General features: G+C 54.5%; 11 protein-coding genes across 11 annotated transcripts; 7 read left to right on the top strand and 4 right to left on the bottom strand.

Annotated features, from left to right (window-relative positions):
- Positions 1-899: 899 nt before the first annotated feature.
- VTN31DRAFT_4945 (uncharacterized protein) lies at positions 900-1,863 on the top strand (the record flags this gene model as incomplete). Its single annotated transcript, XM_069405389.1, has 3 exons — positions 900-954; positions 1,020-1,683; positions 1,749-1,863. 3 exons carry the CDS (start codon positions 900-902, stop codon positions 1,861-1,863), a joined length of 834 nt encoding a protein of 277 aa, XP_069260458.1.
- A 224-nt stretch (positions 1,864-2,087) lies between these two features.
- Positions 2,088-3,495, bottom strand: VTN31DRAFT_4944 (uncharacterized protein; the record flags this gene model as incomplete). The annotated part of the gene is made up of 2 exons (XM_069405388.1): positions 2,088-3,322; positions 3,384-3,495. 2 exons carry the CDS (start codon positions 3,493-3,495, stop codon positions 2,088-2,090), a joined length of 1,347 nt encoding a protein of 448 aa, XP_069260457.1.
- Positions 3,496-4,089: 594 nt separating this feature from the next.
- On the top strand, positions 4,090-4,557 carry VTN31DRAFT_4943 (uncharacterized protein; the record flags this gene model as incomplete). Its single annotated transcript, XM_069405387.1, has 2 exons — positions 4,090-4,164; positions 4,231-4,557. The coding sequence occupies 2 exons, from the start codon at positions 4,090-4,092 to the stop codon at positions 4,555-4,557; spliced, it is 402 nt and encodes a 133-aa protein (XP_069260456.1).
- An 833-nt stretch (positions 4,558-5,390) lies between these two features.
- Positions 5,391-6,832, top strand: VTN31DRAFT_4942 (uncharacterized protein; the record flags this gene model as incomplete). The annotated part of the gene is made up of 2 exons (XM_069405386.1): positions 5,391-6,052; positions 6,109-6,832. 2 exons carry the CDS (start codon positions 5,391-5,393, stop codon positions 6,830-6,832), a joined length of 1,386 nt encoding a protein of 461 aa, XP_069260455.1.
- Positions 6,833-7,581: 749 nt separating this feature from the next.
- VTN31DRAFT_4941 (uncharacterized protein) lies at positions 7,582-9,080 on the top strand (the record flags this gene model as incomplete). Its single annotated transcript, XM_069405385.1, has 3 exons — positions 7,582-7,951; positions 8,048-8,466; positions 8,526-9,080. 3 exons carry the CDS (start codon positions 7,582-7,584, stop codon positions 9,078-9,080), a joined length of 1,344 nt encoding a protein of 447 aa, XP_069260454.1.
- Positions 9,081-10,881: 1,801 nt separating this feature from the next.
- VTN31DRAFT_4940 (uncharacterized protein) lies at positions 10,882-12,421 on the top strand (the record flags this gene model as incomplete). Its single annotated transcript, XM_069405384.1, has 2 exons — positions 10,882-11,002; positions 11,058-12,421. The coding sequence occupies 2 exons, from the start codon at positions 10,882-10,884 to the stop codon at positions 12,419-12,421; spliced, it is 1,485 nt and encodes a 494-aa protein (XP_069260453.1).
- Positions 12,422-12,823: 402 nt separating this feature from the next.
- Positions 12,824-14,062, top strand: VTN31DRAFT_4939 (uncharacterized protein; the record flags this gene model as incomplete). The annotated part of the gene is made up of 2 exons (XM_069405382.1): positions 12,824-13,305; positions 13,366-14,062. 2 exons carry the CDS (start codon positions 12,824-12,826, stop codon positions 14,060-14,062), a joined length of 1,179 nt encoding a protein of 392 aa, XP_069260452.1.
- Positions 14,063-14,293: 231 nt separating this feature from the next.
- Positions 14,294-14,890, bottom strand: VTN31DRAFT_4938 (uncharacterized protein; the record flags this gene model as incomplete). The annotated part of the gene is made up of 2 exons (XM_069405381.1): positions 14,294-14,547; positions 14,638-14,890. 2 exons carry the CDS (start codon positions 14,888-14,890, stop codon positions 14,294-14,296), a joined length of 507 nt encoding a protein of 168 aa, XP_069260451.1.
- A 350-nt stretch (positions 14,891-15,240) lies between these two features.
- VTN31DRAFT_4937 (uncharacterized protein) lies at positions 15,241-16,971 on the bottom strand (the record flags this gene model as incomplete). The annotated part of the gene is made up of 3 exons (XM_069405380.1): positions 15,241-16,287; positions 16,345-16,516; positions 16,577-16,971. 3 exons carry the CDS (start codon positions 16,969-16,971, stop codon positions 15,241-15,243), a joined length of 1,614 nt encoding a protein of 537 aa, XP_069260450.1.
- A 279-nt stretch (positions 16,972-17,250) lies between these two features.
- On the bottom strand, positions 17,251-17,698 carry VTN31DRAFT_4936 (uncharacterized protein; the record flags this gene model as incomplete). The annotated part of the gene is made up of 2 exons (XM_069405379.1): positions 17,251-17,444; positions 17,530-17,698. The coding sequence occupies 2 exons, from the start codon at positions 17,696-17,698 to the stop codon at positions 17,251-17,253; spliced, it is 363 nt and encodes a 120-aa protein (XP_069260449.1).
- A 327-nt stretch (positions 17,699-18,025) lies between these two features.
- On the top strand, positions 18,026-18,793 carry VTN31DRAFT_4935 (mitochondrial 54S ribosomal protein bL27m; the record flags this gene model as incomplete). Its single annotated transcript, XM_069405378.1, has 1 exon — positions 18,026-18,793. The coding sequence occupies one exon, from the start codon at positions 18,026-18,028 to the stop codon at positions 18,791-18,793; it is 768 nt and encodes a 255-aa protein (XP_069260448.1).
- Between the last annotated feature and the right edge of the window lie 50 nt (positions 18,794-18,843).

Raw genomic sequence — 18,843 nt, 5'->3', positions numbered from 1 at the left:
CCTTTCTTTTCTTTCTTGCGTTGCCTTTGACATGATACTACTGTTCTATACCCGATCTGACATTGATCCATCGCTGTGGGCTTACATGCCGTTACGGGAATTTGGCTCGTATCCTGGTGTCATTTACTGGGCTGGCGTCGGACTCTCGTTTCAGGGACCATCCCGGAGGAGGTTACTTTTGCATTGCCCGTCTTTTGATGTGATTCTTTATTGTATGTTGCTTTATTCGCTGTTCGTTTGTTTGAAATGAACTGTGCCTCGCTGTTCGAAGCGATCCTGTATACGAACACTGTATGGAGGGCGAATACTCGAATCTAGTACGAGTACTTATGAGTAGGTTCTCCATTACCTACCAGACTTTATCTCTACTCCGTACTGGTGCTTGGAACTTCCGAAGCTGTATGAGACAGCACCCGTTCAATCTGCTCTCGCTTTCCTATATACAAGTAGTAGACCAGACTCGGAAAAAGTTTATTCTTTTTTGTCCTTATGGTCCCTGTGATCCCCTCGGACTCCGAGCCACCCCGATGTCATGCCCAACTTTAGATCACGTGAACAGCGTTGCTCCCCTTCCCTCCTCCGCTGCACATGCATGGTTTGGAAAGGCTTGAGCCGAGTCAAAGTTGGTCAGCTGCGCGTCTTGTCCTCTGTTGGCTTTTCCGGACTTGATGATCACGGGAAAAGCATAAGCTTGCTCAGCTCCATTCCTCTACGTCATTGTATGTATAGGCTACGAGCCCCTCTGTTTACCTCGTGGAAGGTTGTCTTACGATTGTGAACCGTACTGATTGTCGTTTTTTGTTCCGCAAAGGAAACAAATAGAATAAAGACTACTTCGCCTGCTTGTTGACCCCCCCTTCTCCGATGCTCACACTGCCCCCGCAATCCCTGAACTCACCATGACGTCGGCAACGGAAAACACCGCGTCGGAGACGACGCCCAAACGACCAAAGGGTATGCCGTGAAAGAAGAAATCAAAAAAACCTAAAGGAAGGTTGGATTGCTTAGATCAAATGTAGGGATTCTCAAAAATGCGTCGAGTTCTCACAACATCTCCCAAGGCGCCATATCGCCGGGGCAAGCGGATGCCGCCGACACCCGCGAACTTACCTTGCAAAACACGCTCCAGAATGCCGGTCGTCGGTCGTCAAGTACACGGCGCGCCTCCACGAGTGGTGGAGGACGGCGGTTGTCCACCACCAGTAACTCCAGCTCCAGTGGTCGGCCCGCGGACGAGCATGGCCAGCGGCTGCAGTGGGACGAAGCCAATCTGTACCTGACGGAACAGGAGCGGACAGCCAAGATGAAGATCGACGAGCCCAAGACGCCCTGGGTGCCAGCATATGACCCGAATCATGACGTGGATGATGATGACGATGCCACGGGGTCCACACTTGACGCCCGAGGCCTGGTGGTCGATGAGCTAGACAAGGTGGGCAAGCCAAAGGTCCCCCGCGACAGTGACATCCCGCATCTGGAGCTCGGCGATCCAGAGGAGGACGAGGATAACGATGAGAACACGAGTGCCGGCCGGGTCACCCGCAAGGACAGCGTGGGGGATCGGCACGTTGTCGTCGAGAATTGTCCTCAGGCCGAGGGTGAAAAGAGCCCGGATAAACATCGCGAGTTCGAGGAACGCCGGCGGAAGCACTACGAGATGAAAAATGTCAAGAATTTGCTCGCGTAAGTGATCCCTTGCATGCTTTTCTTCTCTGAGAGGTCGAGAGGCTGATTGTGAGCATTTGCAGTAATCCCGTGGTTGTGGATGATGAGGCCGAGGACGAGGATGATGAAAATGATTCGCCCAAACAGATTCCTCCTGTCCCGCCGTTGCCAGATAAAGTAGCCAACGGTGGTGCCTAGGTTGATTTATTTCATGTGATCAAAGACCTGATACCATTTACACCCCTGACATTTCTTGGAATGAAAAGTGAACAGCTTGAAGATTTCACCTTGGTACTGCGTTCAATGTTCCTGGTGATGAGAATACCCTGTACGATGATGATGATGATGATGATGATGGTGATAGGAGAGAAGCAGATCATTGTTATATTTCTTTATCACGATCTGGTAATATACTGTACAGATCAAAGACGCTCCAACGCGGAATCATCGCAGTGCTTGGGCGCATTGATTGGATTGCACCGAGCAGCCCTGGACCGCGGAAACTTCACCACGTAGTCGCTATTATACCGACCCGCGCTCCCTGGAGCTGGCCAATCCGTGCTAACAATGTGCGCACCACTAGCAAATGCCGCCTCACGCATATCGGTCTTACCATTCAGGATAGTGTCGAGGGGTACGTCGGCACGGGTACGGACGAGATATCCCTTGGAGACGAGCTGTTTGATCTCGCGCTGGTTCTTCTCGCCGAGGGGATCGTTGCGCTTGATGAACGCTGCATCAGGCTGGCCGGGCTCGGAGTTGGTGAAGATGACGCGGCCCTCGAGATTGTCGCGGCCGCCCGCGCGGTAGGCGTCGCGCACGCGTACGGAGTGCGTCGGCTCGTTGTCCATGAGGAAGAGTACCTTGCCGCGGGCGTCGTCCAGGGTGGGCCACCCGCCGGCGCCACGCGGGCCGCGCATCAGAATGGCTTCTTCTAGGGTCAGATGCTTGCGGCCCGAGGCCCGCTCCGCCGCCCGCCGGATATCGTCGGGCGTGATGAGGCGGTCGGGTGAGAAGACGGAGCGGATCTCCTTGTCGACCTTGTCGAGCACCTCCGTGGTCCATTCCTCGGCCCGCACGCCACCCTTGTCCTCCACGGGTCCGTTGGACATCTTGAACTCGAGCAGAATCGGAATCGGCACGTGCCGCCGGTGCTGCGCGTCCGACCACTCGCGCACCTGCGTCAGACACTCCACCAGAGTGTGACAGGTGGTGCCAACGTCCGCGTCCGCGACGTGCAGCACCTTGGTACCGGGCCGCTGCATGACGTCTTGTGGCAGCGCATAGTGCTCGCGCTCCGCATCCGACATGTTCGCCAGCCGGCGGATCAGCGGGTCCGCAAACAGCCCGCCCTTGCTGTCGGCGAACACGTCGAATTCAAAGCTGCGGATCTGCTGGTACTCCAGCTGGTCGTGCACGCTGGCGTGCGAGTAGTAGTAGTTCTCCGGTGTAGACTCCCCAATCAGCTCCGGGAAGACCTCCCGCTCCGACAGGCTGACCTCGCGGTGGTAGCTATTGTGAGAGCCGATGACTTGCAGCTGGTTCAGCCGGATGTGGTGGCCTTTACCCTTGCCCTTGCCATAATGGAATGTGGACGACACCTCGCGTGCGGCCACCTGAGGGTCAGGGGCTTCCAGGGTCTGGCTGAGAACACAAGCTAAAAGCGGTCTCAATCAATGTTGTTATTCCACAATGACCGAGTAACTACTACTCCTTACCAGCCAGCACGAAAATCAGCACCGAGCAGACAACAATCTCCCGCATGGTGAAGGCTTTGATCGGTCGACCCAGGTTATTGCTCCCGGATGTCGATTCCTCGTCGTTATGCATTCAGATCAACTGACGGCGGCCATTCTACGGACTCTTTATATGACGAGAGCAACTCCGGCAGCTCCGCTCATGTAGTAGTACCTTCGAGGTGCATCGTTGGATGGCCAAGGTGGATGATGGCTGCATGTTTGAATGCTGCTCGCTGATTGGTTGGGTGTTTCTACGGACTGGCCTATCACTCCGCGTTTAGCATGCACGCAACTCCGGATGTCTATCTAGGTTAACCTAGGTTATCTTTCCTACTGGTTCAGGCACCGACCACTAGCCTACGCCAGTTGACCCAGTTGCCAGAACAATGGCTTCGCTATTGAGCTGACTGGTTGTTGACAACTTCACATAACTACACACAAAGTATGGAGAATTCATGGCAACTGCACTCAGTTATCCCTGAGGGATCACAGTTACATAGCGTACACTTTTGGTATCATCACACGGCATCTCCAGGCACAACATGGCATTCACTCAGCTTGCCCAGTTCACAAGAAATCATATCACCATGACTGAGAGAGACTTGCTCCTTGCAATTGACGATCAAGGCAAACTGTCATCCAGGATTAACTCACCCTGACCCTTCTAGCCAGTTCGAGATCCGCAATGGCAGTTCTGAGCAAGATGGCCATCACCATCGAGGACCTGATGCTTGCTCCATGCGACAAGCCACTCCGGGAGGCATGTACAATTTATCACCTACAACATCTGTCGCTTACCACAGCAGATGCTGATATATATTCACAGACCAGTGAGGCCTGGGACCTCACCAACCGCGGACTACACAACGCCGAACACATCCGCTTCCTTGAGTATCTCCTCCCACGGGTCAGCCAAGTCGAGCAGGTCCGGATCCGGGTCCTCCTCGGGATTCTCAGGGACGAGCAGACAATACTCCTGCAGAAACGCGAGGCCATCTTCGCCAAATCGGAAACCGCCCGACTGCAGCACCAGTTTTACTGCTGCGACGCGCTACTCGAAGATAGAGCGTTTTGCAGCGCCGCGCTCCAAGATGCAGACTTTAGGGTTTGGGTGGCGCATGATCCCGGCGTATTGCGTTTGGGCATCGATTAATACGGAGTGTCTCTGCTGAGTGACTGCGGATGGTCTTGTCTTTGCCGAAACTGGCTCTGTTACATGTCGTTATTCGTTTCAATTCCAGCCTCTCCCTGCGAACAATCAAACTGTGCTTGTCATGGTCTATCGGCTAAAATGCCGATGAAGGATCCGGCCAAATCAGGCTCTCGTCTTGGTAGTAATAAATGGGTCATCCACACAGACGCTCCTAAATTGCCCGAACTGGGGTGATCAACGGAAAGGGGACCGGTTTGACAGCGGTCCGGCGCTTGGTCCAAGGGCGATTCCAAGTCACGTGATCTTATGCAGGTGCCAGAGCAGCCAGACTGCCAGCTCAGCCTTTTTTGGGCCTGGACTGGGGAGCACCCCTGACCCACACCCACAGGGGCCACAGACTCCAAAACAAAGGCGTCCCCTCGAAGCTCTTACGGTAGGCATTAACTAGCCTAGTTAGGTTATGTAATCACTCTGCCAGAAGTGCCCTTGACTCCTTGTTGTTATTCAGTTGTTGCTGTATTTATCCTCGCCCTCTCCCCTATTCTATTCTCTTGTTTCATCCCGTCTTCCCCCCTTTCTCTCATCCCATTCTCGGGGCCTTTCTACTGCTTTGTTGCCCGCTTTGAAGCCTCTCTGGGCGTGATCTCTTGACTGCGGTAAGCTTAACCTAGGTGCGTGTGTTGTCTGATCCGATTTCCCTCCTCCATATAACCTCGCTAGTACTTAAATCTGTTTACGTATCCCAATTCTCACCCACACCGTGTGGTTTGTGCACACATTGCTCATCTTTTGTCTGATCGTGTAGATCCATTCTCCACCAAGTGTCTCCCATCATGTCTGCCGAACCGGCCACCCAGCCCGCCCCGGCCCCTGAGGCCAAGGTCGACGAGAAGGCTGCGGAGCAGACCGAGTCCAAGCCGGCGGAGAACACCACGGAGAAGCCTGCAGAGACTACCACAGAGAAGCCTGCGGAGTCCACAGACAAGCCTGCGGATGCTCCGACGGAGCCTGCTGCGGCCGCAGAGCCTGCCAAAGAGGAACCTGCTTCCAAGGAGCAAAAGGAGGAGAGAAAGGAAGAGGAGAAGGAAGAGCAGAAGGAGGGCCCTGCTAAGCCTGACTATATCACCAAGACTCCGGCGCTCGGCCAGCTGTTTGATCGTCTTCCAGCCATCCTGGAAAAGGCCGGCCATACGGAGATGTGGGGTGTGCAGCTGAAGGACTTCAACGATATCCCCACCGTCAACGTCCTGATCAAGTTCCTGCGCGCCAACGAGGGCAACGTCAAGCAGGCAGAGGAACAATTGACCAAGGCGCTCGAGTGGCGGAAGAAGCTGAACGTTGTCGACCTTGCCGACAATGCCAAGTTCAGCAAGAAGTTCGATGGGCTCGGCTACATCACGTCGTACAACGACCCCAAGCAGGGGAACGTGGTCTTCAACTGGAACATCTATGGTGCGGTCAAGGATGTTGACGGCACCTTTGGAAATGTCACTGAGTGAGTGTTACCAGTTGAGATTCCAACCAAATAAAAGAACATACTAATTCCGCCAGATTCATCAAATGGCGCACTGCCCTCATGGAACGGGCCGTCCGCGAGCTTAAGATTGACGAGTCCACCAAGGTGATCGACTACTCCGGTGAAGACCCGTACCAGATGATTCAGGTGCACGATTATCTCAATGTTAGCTTCCTGCGATTGAACCCCAACATCCGCGCTGCCTCCAAAGAGACCATTGAGGCCTTCAGTTTGGCGTACCCGGAGCTTCTCCGCGAAAAGTTCTTCGTCAACGTGCCAGCTATCATGAGTTGGATGTTCACCGCACTCAAGGTCTTCCTGAGCAAGAATACCATCCGCAAGTTCCATCCCATCTCGAATGGAGCCAATCTTGCGAAAGAGTTCCCCTTTAGCGACGAGCTTCCCAAGACGTATGGCGGTAAGGGAGGCGAGCTCAAGGATGTTGCGCGCTCCGTTCCTGTTGTAGAGGACGAGCCGGCCAAGGAGGCTCCTAAAGAAGAGGCCAAGGACGACTCGAAGAAGGAGGAACAGTCGAAGGAAGAAGGAAAGGAGCAGCCAAAGGAAGAAGCCAAGACAGAGTCTAAAGAGCAGCCGAAGGAGGAAGCTAAGGAAGAGCCCCAGCAAGAATCCAAAGAGTCGCAGGAGGCGGCCAAAGAGGAGCCCGCCAAGGCAGAGGAGCCCGCCAAGACCGAGGAGGCGGCGGCAGCCTCTGAGCCTGCCAAAGAGGAACTCGCCAAAGAGAATGCTGAGGCCAAATAAATTGACTTTCCTCTGCTGAACTCAAGAGAGATACCCAGCTTTGTTTTTCCCGACTGTTTCAATGATTACGTCTTGTCACATGGAGGATCTCCGAGAATGAAAAAGAGGAGGGCTAGTCATGGGGCTTTGCGCGTTTCGACCTGCTAGAATGTTCTCTGAGACCCGACTTAATTCTTAATTGATACCCTGTTTTGTGTGCTTTTTGATGTTGTTATGTTGAGCATATTCTTTGGAGAGCGGTAGTGAGAGCTACCAATGTCCACCGCATGTTACAGAAGACTTGAACTTTTCTGGCTTCCTTCAGCGTCTGTATTAGTCTAGCTGACGCATGACCGGGTCGAATCTCAAAAGACGGGTATACTGCTTGATCTGCTCTTCAACTTCACTCAGCAGAAGCGACCGTTCAAGGTTGACTTTGATAGGTTAGAAGATGGTCTAAATGGAAGAAGATGGCTAGTCCTAGATTGGTAATTAATTACGGAAATCATCAACTCCAGAGTCCAGACAATGCGGAATCCAGGTTCTCTTCCACCAAAGGTTCAAGAAGACAAGCACAGTCAACAAACGGAATCTCGCACTCATGCTGCGAGAGTAGCTATACAGTGCCGTCGTCGCTCTTTTTCAGATGCTCAGAATGGTGAAGTTCTGAGGTTGTCTACAAGACGACGCTTTCACCAACCTTGCGCCAAAAAGGGCTTGAACGTGATCGATCGCATCGAAACCAAGCCAAGCTTCCCATCCACAGCAGTATGTCCGTGTGGAATCCCGACAACATCCGCGACGTCGCCGAATCCGTCGGCATCTCGAACCTGAGCAACGATGTGACCGAGACGCTCGCACGGGACGTCGAGTACCGCATCGCGCAGGTGCTTGAGGAGGCGCTCAAATTCATGCGCCATAGTCGTCGAACGGTGCTCACCACGCAGGACATCTCCCATGCGCTGCGTGTGTTGAACGTCGAGCCGCTCTACGGATACGATTCGACGCGGCCGCTGCGATTCGGCGAAGCCTCGCTGGGACCCGGGCAGCCGCTGTACTACGTCGAGGATGAAGAGGTGGATTTTGAGAAGCTGATCAATGCGCAGTTGCCGAAGGTGCCGCGGTCGGTGATGTTCACCGGTTAGTGATTTTTTTTCTTCTTTTCTGCGTGTGTGTGTGTTTTGGGACATGCGGGGGACTTGCTTTGGCTGATGCTTTTTTTTTTTTGCCTTTTAGCGCACTGGCTCGCCGTCGAAGGCGTTCAGCCGTCTATCCCGCAGAATCCCACTGCCAGCGAGTCGCGCAACCTCGAACTCGTCGCCAAGGGCCCCGGTGCTAATCTCAATGTGGCCGCCATGAGCGGGAATCAGAACGTTGCCGTCAAGCCGCTTGTCAAGCACATCTTGTCCAAGGAACTGCAACTCTACTTTGACAAGGTCTGCAATGCTTTCTTGGATGAAGCGAGCGAGGAGTTCCGCACATCGGCCTACTCGAGTCTACGGGAGGATCCGGGCCTGCAGCAGCTGGTCCCGTACTTTGTCCAGTTCATCTCGGAGAAGGTGACGCATAATCTGAAGGATATCTTTGTTCTGACCCAGGTTATGCGGATGACGGAAGCCCTCATTCAGAATAAAAACTTGTACATTGATCCATACGTCAGTCCATTCCGCGCAGGCCAGTTCCCCAGCTCTGTCAAGTCGCTCACCGGTTTCAGGTCGCCGCTCTTGTACCCCCCATTCTTACGTGTCTTATCGGACGCCAATTGGGATCGAGCACGACAGAACTCGCGGAGCAGTTTGCTCTCCGCGATTTTGCTGGATCACTTCTCGGACTTCTTGCCAAAAAGTACTCGCATGCGTCCCATAACCTCCGTCCGCGCCTCGCTCGGTCGTGTCTCAAAAACTTCCTCAACCCGGCCAAGCCCTTTGGGACTCACTACGGCGCCATTATTGGGCTACACCAGATTGGAGGGCCTGAAGTAGTCCGCGAGTTGATCTTACCGAATCTGAAACCTTACGAGAAGCTCTTGCGCGACGCCATCGGCGAAGACGGCCCGCGGCGACCTGAGGCAGAGCGCGTCCTGGAGGCGCTGCTGGGCGTACTGTCAACCTTGCAGCAAGGGCGCGCGGGTCTCCTGACCAACGGACATTCGGCCATTTTCACCGATGAACTACGCGAGCAGCTCGTCGACAAGGTGGGCGAGCTGATTGCTGCCAGGATCGCAGACACGGGCAATGTGCAATTGGCCCGTACCTTGCTCGAGGACTAGCGATTGGTAGCTCAAAAATGCATTGTTTGGGGGGTTTGCTTTTTCTCCAGCGGCGTTGTGGATTTAGGACATTCTGGAGGCTTTGGATTTTAAATGCACGGAAAAGGGGTTTTTTGTTCATTGTTAGAATACTCGGATTCAATGCTGATTCTAGACCGATGTGAATGAAAATGATACCCTGCAGAAGAATGAGATTTAAGGCGCAGGAGCTCAAGTGAGCGTAGGAGACGGGTCATTTCGGGAAGTTTTGAGCTGCACTCGGTCGCTAAGCCCTTCATGCACTGGCATCAGGTTGACCTGGAGTTGGCTGAGCTGGACAATTTGGAATTCCGATCTGACCAATGCAGGATTGCTCTGCTGCCTGACAATACACACTCCGTACGGAGATTGTAGCCCTAGATTACGGAGTACTCGGTAGAGTCCGCCGTTTGCCTGCAGGGGTTGAGCGTTCGAGGCTTTGCGCTGTTTTTTTCCCCGTTACAAGAACTGGTAATTGAAGAGACTCACCGCTTGTCGCATGTCCAATTGCTCCATGCGGACAGTTCAACAGTACTACGAAGCCGGCTGCAAGACGGCCGCCGGGACAAATTCTAATGGATCGATCGAAGAAGAGAAGAAGAAATCAAGGCACAGGAACGATTTAAACCCCGTCCAGACCTGAAGGGGCAAGAGCGAAACACAAGGAAAGAACGACCGGTTCGACCTGTTTCTTCTGTCTCGATCCTGCGATCAGATGTATCGAGACCCTGTAACTTGGACTAGCCCGGTACGGAAGGTATCTAGGTTATTCTGGGCGGAAAACGTAACCTGACTAGTCCCCAAAAAGTAACGAACAAAAGTGCCTGAGGGTTTAGGTTAACTAGGTTAAGTTGGGCGATATTTTTTCCCGCATGATCTACCCACATCACACAGACTCGCTGGGATTTCATCATAAATTGCCCGCAATCCTTGACTCAATCTCCTACTCAAACGCCAAACCCCCCCAGTTTGCGTTGACTCGCTCGCTCGGTGCTGTTTGTTTCTACCTGCTTGTTGAACTTGCCCAGACCCTTATGGTTTTGCCACAATTGGCGTTGTCAACGTCGATGTGGTGACTTTCGCGCTCCGAACCAACCCGCGTGCGATCCTCCATGAGCCCAAAGGATCTCTTACGCTTCCTGTCCAAGCCTGCCAAGTGAGTTTTGATTCATTGACTGCTTACCTGCTTTCTGCAATTTTCTGCGACTCGATATCGAGGCGTGGTGAGCACAGCGTCATAGAATCCGTGCTTGTTTTGCCTGTTGCGTCGCAGAAGAAAAATTCATTGTGCGCGGATATCTGACCTGTAACAGGCCCAGATAACACCGCTTCGCTTCGCTCTGCTCGATCGAATCTTCGCGTGCTCTTGTTCTTGACTCGGTCTCCTCATTCGATACAGATACCCTCGTCGGCTGGACCCGGTACTGTGACCCGGTATCGGTAATCTGTCTGTGCGAGGATTCTAAACGGTCGTCACCATTCCGTTCCATCTGTTTTTCGGTCTTCTCTCCGCTCGCCCCCCCTAGCATCCCTCACGGGAGCACAAGGTTTTAGTCTCTTCATATCAGTGACTGAGCTGGCTGGTTGGTCGCCAGCTTTTCTCTCTTCCTCCCCCCTACCACCGGGCCTTCTCCTTCTCAGGTGGACACCGCATTGTCCCCTGGGTGGCAGATAGTGCTTCGAGTCCACTGCTCGTCCCACCCGTCGCTCTCCGTAGCTGCCAGTCGCGTCTCCTCCCCCGGACCGTCGTCGATCCGTTCCCGCTTCTTCTGACCACTCGGATATGGTCTACATTGGGATTCCCAAGAATTACACCACTTCTCCGTCCTCGTTTACCGGGACGCCATCGGTGACCATCAATCATGAAGCGACCTTCGGCTTGGATAGTTCCAATGCTTTTGAAGGTGAGTTTCCTTGCGTTCTCTGTCGCATTGATTCTGATGACTGACGTCTTGCCAGGTCCTGAGAAGCTGCTAGAAGTTTGGTTCGGTCCGTCGGCGGACAATCTCCTCGGGGGAACCAATCCCAACGGCCTCAAGGCCGTTCCCGTTGAAGCATGGAAGGACATGCTGGACATTGTCAACTGCAAGGTGCTGTCAATCGTCGAATCCGACGATATGGATGCCTACCTTTTGTCCGAGTCCAGCATGTTTGTCTGGCGCCACAAGCTGATTCTCAAGACTTGTGGCACCACGACTCTGCTTTCGGGACTTCCACGCATTCTGGAGATTGCTGCCACCTACGCGGGCTTCCCCAAGTCAACGCCGCCCGCCTGCCGCGGTCTCACCTGTGCCGCCGCTCCGTACAGGGTTTTCTACAGTCGGAAGAACTTTCTGTTCCCCGATCGTCAGCGCGGCCCTCACCGCAGCTGGCGTGATGAAGTGAAAACCCTGGATCAGTTCTTTGCCAATGGGAGCGCGTACATGATTGGCAAGATGAACGGCGAGCACTGGTACCTCTATCTGACGGAGCCGCATACGGCGCTCACTCCGCCCGCGACTCCGCCGCCGGAGACCCGAACCCGACTTCTGAACATCCCTGACAACCTACAAACCAACGGAGCTGGCAATGATTGTCATAAGGAAAGCGACGAAACGCTCGAGATTCTCATGACGGATTTGGACGAGGAGAATGCGAAGCAGTTCTACCTCGACCATGCGAGTGCGGTCGCAGAACTCCGTCATCGGAAGATTGAGAAGGCTGGGGACGAACACGTGGACGTTTTCAGCAACACCTCCCCGGACCTCAGCGACCTCGACTCGGTGGGCGACCACGGCCTGCCTGCGGAACTGACCACCGAGGGCCATGCGCTGGGTACCGTGGTGACTGAAACTTGTGGCCTCGCGGACATCTATCCGACCAGCAAGTACCCGAACGCGCGCATTGATGCATACCTGTTCACCCCGTGCGGCTACTCCGCCAACGGTGTCATCCCGGCCCCTGACGGTGAAAGCGGCACGCACTACTTCACCGTCCATGTGACACCGGAGCCTCATTGCTCGTACGCGTCGTTCGAGTCCAACGTGCCACACTCCAAGACCGGACGGGACACCGCGGACGTTGTCAAACATGTGGTCGACACCTTCAAGCCTGGGCGCTTCACGGTTACTCTGTTCGAGGCGAAGCCATCGGACGAATCGTTGGGAGCCGGCAGCAGGCTGACCGACCACCAGTCCATCCTGAGGGCCAAGAAGATGGAGAACATCCCCGGTTATCGCCGGGTGGACCGGATTGTGCACGATCTCGACGGGTACGACCTCGTGTTCCGCTACTACGAGCGTCATGACTGGAAGGGAGGTGCTCCGCGCATTGGGGAGTACTAGGGGTGTGGTATTTCGGGTGTGTTCTTCATTTCGATTGTCATTACCGCATGTGATCTGCTTCTTGCCATTCAGTCTGCTGGGAATGAATGGCGTACGTACGAACATTGATGAGCGTTATGAGTACATTCTTTCGGTTCGCAGATAATAATTTAGACGTCATGAAATTTATCTTTGTATAGTCCAGTGCTCGATGCATCGAACCCTTTACTCGTATGCGCGGTTTGAATTGAGCTGGACGCTGGCTCCAAAATACATTATTACATAATTGAATAGGTTGTAACTAACTACCGCATATGGTTAGCTATTCCGGCAGAATTCTCACCGCCTCAATGGGCCTCCGGAATGGATGCTCAGGAGAACGGTCAAAGCAATTATCAGCGTCAGCTAAAACACGCAAAATCCATGTCTTCACCACCGCCAATCCCCGGACCGTCTGGGGTGAATCCCCTCAAACGGGCGTCGATCTCGTCGACGGCGTCCGGCTCGAGCAGCAAGCGACCGCGCATGCATCCTTTACGACAGACATCATTCCCGACAGGCGGCGGCGGCGGCAGCAGCGGCGGGGACCAGGCCAGCGATGCGGGCAGCGTCACGGGAAGCATGGCGGGGAGTCTTGGGGGTGTCAGCGCTGCGACGGGCGAGGGCGTGTTTGGGAAGAAGCGCGGCCGTAAGAAGAAGAAGGTGGATGGGGAAGATGCTGCCAGCACCCGGGGCGGAGATGCGCTCGATGGCCGCAGTACCAGAGTCGGATCTGCGGACCCGGATGTGGGTGGTGCTGGCGGAGGGGAAGAAGCGGATGAGGATGAAGACTTGGAGGAGGAGAATGAACTCTTTGGTGGGGATGAAGGGCCGACGGATATGGAGGCGGAAAAGAAGGATATGGCGTATGTATTCAATGTTTCAACTTCTTCTTCAAGTCTAGCTGCTAATGAGGAATATTGCAGGATTCTGATTGATGCCTTTAACCCTGACCAAGCCAACCGATACGCCCTCTTCAAACGAACAAAGCTCAAGAAGGAAACCCTCCGAAGAATCGTTAACCATGCGCTGTCGCAATCCGTGCCCGCTAGCGTCGTAACGACCATCAACGGCTTCACCAAGGTTTTCGCCGGCGAGATCATCGAGAAGGCACGCACTGTGCAGCAAGAATGGGCCGAGGCGTTCGACCTAGCGGCTTACGCCGCATGGCAGAGAGAACAGGCCGAGGCCAAGGAGAGAAAAGCCCGTGCCGCGTCTTCAGCGGCAGAGGGGAAGACGGAGACGTCGGAAGAAGCGGCTCCTAGTCCATCCACGGGGGCGCCTCCTCCGTCCGCTGGTGCAGGCGCTAGCGGCGTGGGCGTCAACCTGCCCCCCGGATTCTCGCCGGCACCCGATTCGGCGACTCACCGTTCTCCGTATGCCATGACACCGACCAACGAGAATAAGCCGTCGGGGAACGAACCCGAACCGACGTTCAAACCGCCCCCGAATCCGCACCGGGGACAGTTGCTCCCGGATCATCTGCGGGAGGCATTGCGGCGGTATAAGCGGGACTGCGAAGGCGGGGGCGTAGGGATGTCCGGGTTGAGTCTGCAGACATTGGGTGTCCGGGGGGCGTTTACATGGGGCGTTGGAACGGGAGGACGGCGTTTGTTTCGTTAATTCTAATTCTTTGGCGCGTCGGGAGTTTCGGTCTGGTCATGGCGTTGCGGTCTGTCTACTCACTGGAAGATAAAAAAAAGACTCATGATTCGGTAATCTCCAAGAGGTATCCTGTCTTTGCAAACATTCACCCAGGCATAACTCCGTACCCGTAACAAATTCCGTCCCATACCTACTGTCTAGGAAAAAAAAAAAATCATCAAAACACGAAACTGCAATATAGTAGAGGAATTACAACCCCAATCCTCGTCGAACCTCCTCCCGCACGCGCTTGTTATACTCGTCTCTTCGCTCGCGCCACATCTTCGCCGCCTCGACATTCGCCGGACTCTCATCGTTGGGCTCCGCAAGCATGCTCATGACTGAGATCAGGATCTTCTCGACACTCTGGATCGGCGACCAGCGCTCCGAGGCATGTTCATAATGATTCGGATCATCGCCGGGCGGATGAAGAATGGAAATACACACGGTTCCATTTGGGTATACTAAAAGCCACATCCATTCCGTGTCAACCTTTCTCTCCCATTACATCGAACAAAAAAAAAAAAGGGGAGGGGGGGGGGGGGGGAACGTACCGTTCGGATGCCACACACCCCCCAAGAACCTCATCGTCGGCGGACTCAACGGGTAATCCTTGGGAAACTTGAGTTCGGCGACAAAGACACCGTCCTCATACGGCGTGCCCTCGGGCCCCTGAATCACGGCCTCCCAGTGGAACATGTCATCTTCGTTGACGGGGCCCGCGGTAATGCCCTCTGGTGGGTTGCTCGCAAGGTTCTTGTATTCGTGGAAGAGTCGCTTTTGGGCGACGCTGGAGGAGGAACTCATTTCTCTCTAATTCTGCTTCTAATTTCAATTTCCCAAAGGGATATAATTTGAGTGTCTGGTTTGGATCGTTGGTGAAGACCTGACCGGATGCGGCGTTGGAGTTTGGTTATATAAGTTGGAGTTGAAGCGGAACGGGGTTTCGGTCCCGCCAAGGTTCTCCAATTGACCGGAGATCGGGGTTAGTTAGGGCTGTCGGCCTGAGGCATGAAATCTTCAACGAGTCCCTTCATGTCATTCATTATTGAGTCACATACATTACATTACAGTCTCTATTCTTTATCATCCGAATCTCGATAACAGGTACACATTTTTATATCTCGATAACAGGTACACATTTTTATATCGGGTCCTTAGAACCAGCCAAACCCATCGGATCCTTCACCTGTCCCTCCCGTACCACCCCCTCCAGAACCCCAGAACTCTTGCGGCGGAATGTCTTCAGACATTTGCCGCGGATCTTGCTCTGAATATCCCTGTCGATACTGCTCTGCAGCAGCCGCATCGTCTGGCTTGCCACTTATCCCGCGCTGCATGGCTTCGTAGCCCGCCATAGATCCCGCCCCAACCGCGCCCGCGGTCGCCCCTTCAGCTGCAGTCGCGGCGTGTCCGGCTCTACCAGCAGCGGCGGCGGTTCCCAGTTCGCCTGCTGTGGCGGCACCCGCTGCCCCAGCTTCGCCGGCGGCCGCTCCTCCACTGGTCAGTTCGCTGGGGAACCATATCGGAAAGAAACCGAACCCATGGCTGTGCCGGCTGAAGTAGTCAAAGTCGATGCTCACGGCAGTTGCCAGCATGACTGCTCGCTGATCGAGGGTCATTCCGGTCGGTTGTTTGTCCGAATAGGCCGTTGACACGCCTCGCTCACGCTCCTCTGCTAGAGCAGCGGAGTCCATCCGCAGCGCATACACACCGGTGTCTGTGAAGATCTCGCGCGCAAACCCTACGAAGTTCCGGTTGACGGAGCCGATCAACCGGTCATCCGCGGAACGGAGGGCGAAATCCCACGACAGAAATGGCTCGTTCACGTAGGCAAACTGATGGTATTCTCCCTCGACGCCCTCTTCCCGCGACGCCTGCGCCAGCTGCGACTGCTGAGATGGGGAGAACCCGTCTCCGCTAGGGGAGATCGATCTTGTGCTCATCTCGGTCTCTTGGTAGGGAGATTCATGGAAGGTAAACAGATCGTATTTGCGTCGGAGGGGAGCCCAGACCTGCTGTGCCTCTCCAATTACTCGCATATCGGAAATCGCCAGCGGGGATATCTTCGCAGATCCGCCGGTTACGTCCATCAGCGCGGTGGACGAAATAGACTTGATGGTATTGGGTCGTCGGGGGTCCAAATACAACATCGGGTCGTAGACCCGGATGCGAGAATTGATCCATGAAAATGGACGATAGAACTAGGGTCATTAGAACCTGATAGTTCCTTTACGCGAACCTCATGATAAGAGACGTACCCTGAGAACTTCAGTCCCCTCCCGATCGAAAATGTGAGCAACGAAACTTCGATGCGTGCGAAACGCCTGTCGGGCCAACGTGTTGGCCAGGCCGGTCTCCTGCTCTGCCATGTAGCCTACATGGTTCCCGCTCGCATCGAGGATGACGTAGCGGTTTGCTTGCTCGAATCCGCTGAAGGCGCAAAACGTCAGCCGAGGAGCCTCAGAATATAGCCCGGAAGGCAACACGTACAGCATCACATTCATCATTTCCAGCTGCCGCTGAACCACCAGGGCCGAGTTGGCCAAGATTTTCGCGGCAGGATGTTGCCCTGTCAAAACCGCATTTGGGTCTTCGGGAATATGGACTGGCGAGAGTAGAGTGTTGTCCTCGGGTCTCGTGTCATGCAAAGTGGACGACAGCTCCTGAGCGCTTCCCGATAGTTGATCCTCAGGAACTTGACGCCTTGGACGAGGGACATCTTCCGGAGGTATAACCCGTTTCCTGCGATTCGCAACCGGCTGAGGCGGCTCGCGTTTTCGAAGGGAGTTGCGCGGTCCGCGGCTGCTGGCTGCGGTTCGGAGGGATCGGGAGCTGCCGATGGCCCATCGCAGAGCTGGAGCACGGAACGGCCTGCTCCAGATCATTTTTTTTTTTTCTTTTTCTGAATTATTTTGTGGGTAGATTAGGGTATCCGGGTTGGTAGATGTTTTGATTGAAGTTGACTGATCTGCGCCGGAGGCGGCGGTGTATGATCATCGGGGCTGTACTATTGATATGGATTTTAGTACCTACCGTGATACGGCGTGCTGGTATCAACAATTGCTCTATACTACAGTCCATATCGAAATCCGTGGGCCCTCTACACTCGTTACTTCATCTATTTACATATCTGATTCCGACAACCAAGCTAACATCAACACAAATCATATAAGTCCCTTTCTTGCCAGCTCAATCTTCCTAGCAGCCTCCCCAGGCTTAAATCCCCCCTTGGACACGCAGATGGCGCTTCCTTCCCCAAGCTCTACCTTATCTTCAACGCTCGGATGCGGGCATGGACAGTGATGCGGAACATCGACACAGGCAAGGGTTCCAGGACAGAGATATCGTGGGCAATTAGCTAGAAGTGACCGTAGTCAGCGACAGACAGAACTGAGAGTTGCCAATTTCCCAGTGTTTTCTTTTTTTATTATGTCGCATCCTACCTTCTTTCCATTGCTGCTGGTACCATGCGCTGTCACTGGCTGCCTCCTGCTGCCCACCCGGATGGCCGCCTCCGAACATCTGCTCGAAGAAGCTCCCGAACTGAGCATGGGCGGAGGCGATGAATAGAAACAGTAGCGCCCAAAGGGCAATCAAAGACCTCGAGAGCATTTCGCTCCGTGTAATTTGAATTCGGCAGCGTAGGATTTTCCTGCCCGTCTTTGTCTCGAGCGCTGTTGTCAGACTGTATTAACACCGAACGAAACACTCGCAGAATTGCAAGCTGTCCTCGCAACTTGCAGCCATGACGCCAGTTGGCCATGCTTGGATATATAATCACGTGACGATACAGTTATCATGACTAAGCGCTTCCGCCAATCAGAGCGCTGGAAGGCAAAACCGACAAAACCATCGCGATTCAGCAAGTACTGCAGTCCTCTCTCAAGATTGTTGCTTTCGACCATCGAAGGGCACTCGCCCGAAATCGAACCCTCGGCAATGCTACAACCGAACCTACGAGCATCCTTGGGGATGCTCGAGCGAGCAATTCGCTCGCCACTCCAATTCTCCGCGGCATCTCAAGCGACCAACACTCTTTCGTCGTCACCACTTTCTCGGTTCCTCCTCCCTTCCTTGACCTCGACGCCCTCCACAACACCATTCCAGGTCCGACACGCATCTCACGCCTCCCAAGGCGCCGCGAACAAGAAAGCGCGCGACCCAGCCGGCAAACGCCTCGGCGCGAAGAAACTCGGCGAAGAGTACGTCGTGCCCGGCAACATCATCTACCGCCAACGGGGCACGAAATGGTGGCCCGGAGAGAACTGCGCCATGGGCCGCGACCACACCATCTACGCCACCGAGGCCGGCTACGTGAAATACTACGTCGACCCGGAGCGACATCCGGACCGGAAGTATATCGGCGTCTGCTTTGAGCGAGACGGGACACTGCCGACGCCGCGCAATGCACCGACGAAGCGCCGCTTGAACCTCATCGCCGTGCCGCGAGACTTTGCGGCGGAGGAGGCCGCGGCCAAGGCTCAGGAGCCCCCGGATCCGTCGAACCTCCCTCTTCGTCCCGGTTATATGTACCGCGAAGCCAATTGGCAGATTGGTCGTGCCGCTGAATATGCGGGTGTAAAGGCGAAGGAGTTCGATCGCAGCAATCGCTGGCTGGCTTGGAGACAGCGCAGGGCTCGTGCCGAGCGCGAGGCCCAGATGAAGAGCATCCGTGGCAAGAAGAAGAGCGCAAAGAAGGCGAAATAGATGTCTCATGGGATAAATTTCTTGGAGAAAAGGAACGGAATACCCAGTCA

The sequence above is a fragment of the Thermomyces dupontii genome, assembly GCF_041956625.1.
Source record: "Thermomyces dupontii strain NRRL 2155 unplaced genomic scaffold VTN31scaffold_4, whole genome shotgun sequence".
In the NCBI taxonomy this organism is placed as follows: domain Eukaryota; kingdom Fungi; phylum Ascomycota; class Eurotiomycetes; order Eurotiales; family Trichocomaceae; genus Thermomyces; species Thermomyces dupontii.
Note: the sequence above shows the minus strand (reverse complement) of the source record. Positions and strands in the feature narration are given on the sequence as shown.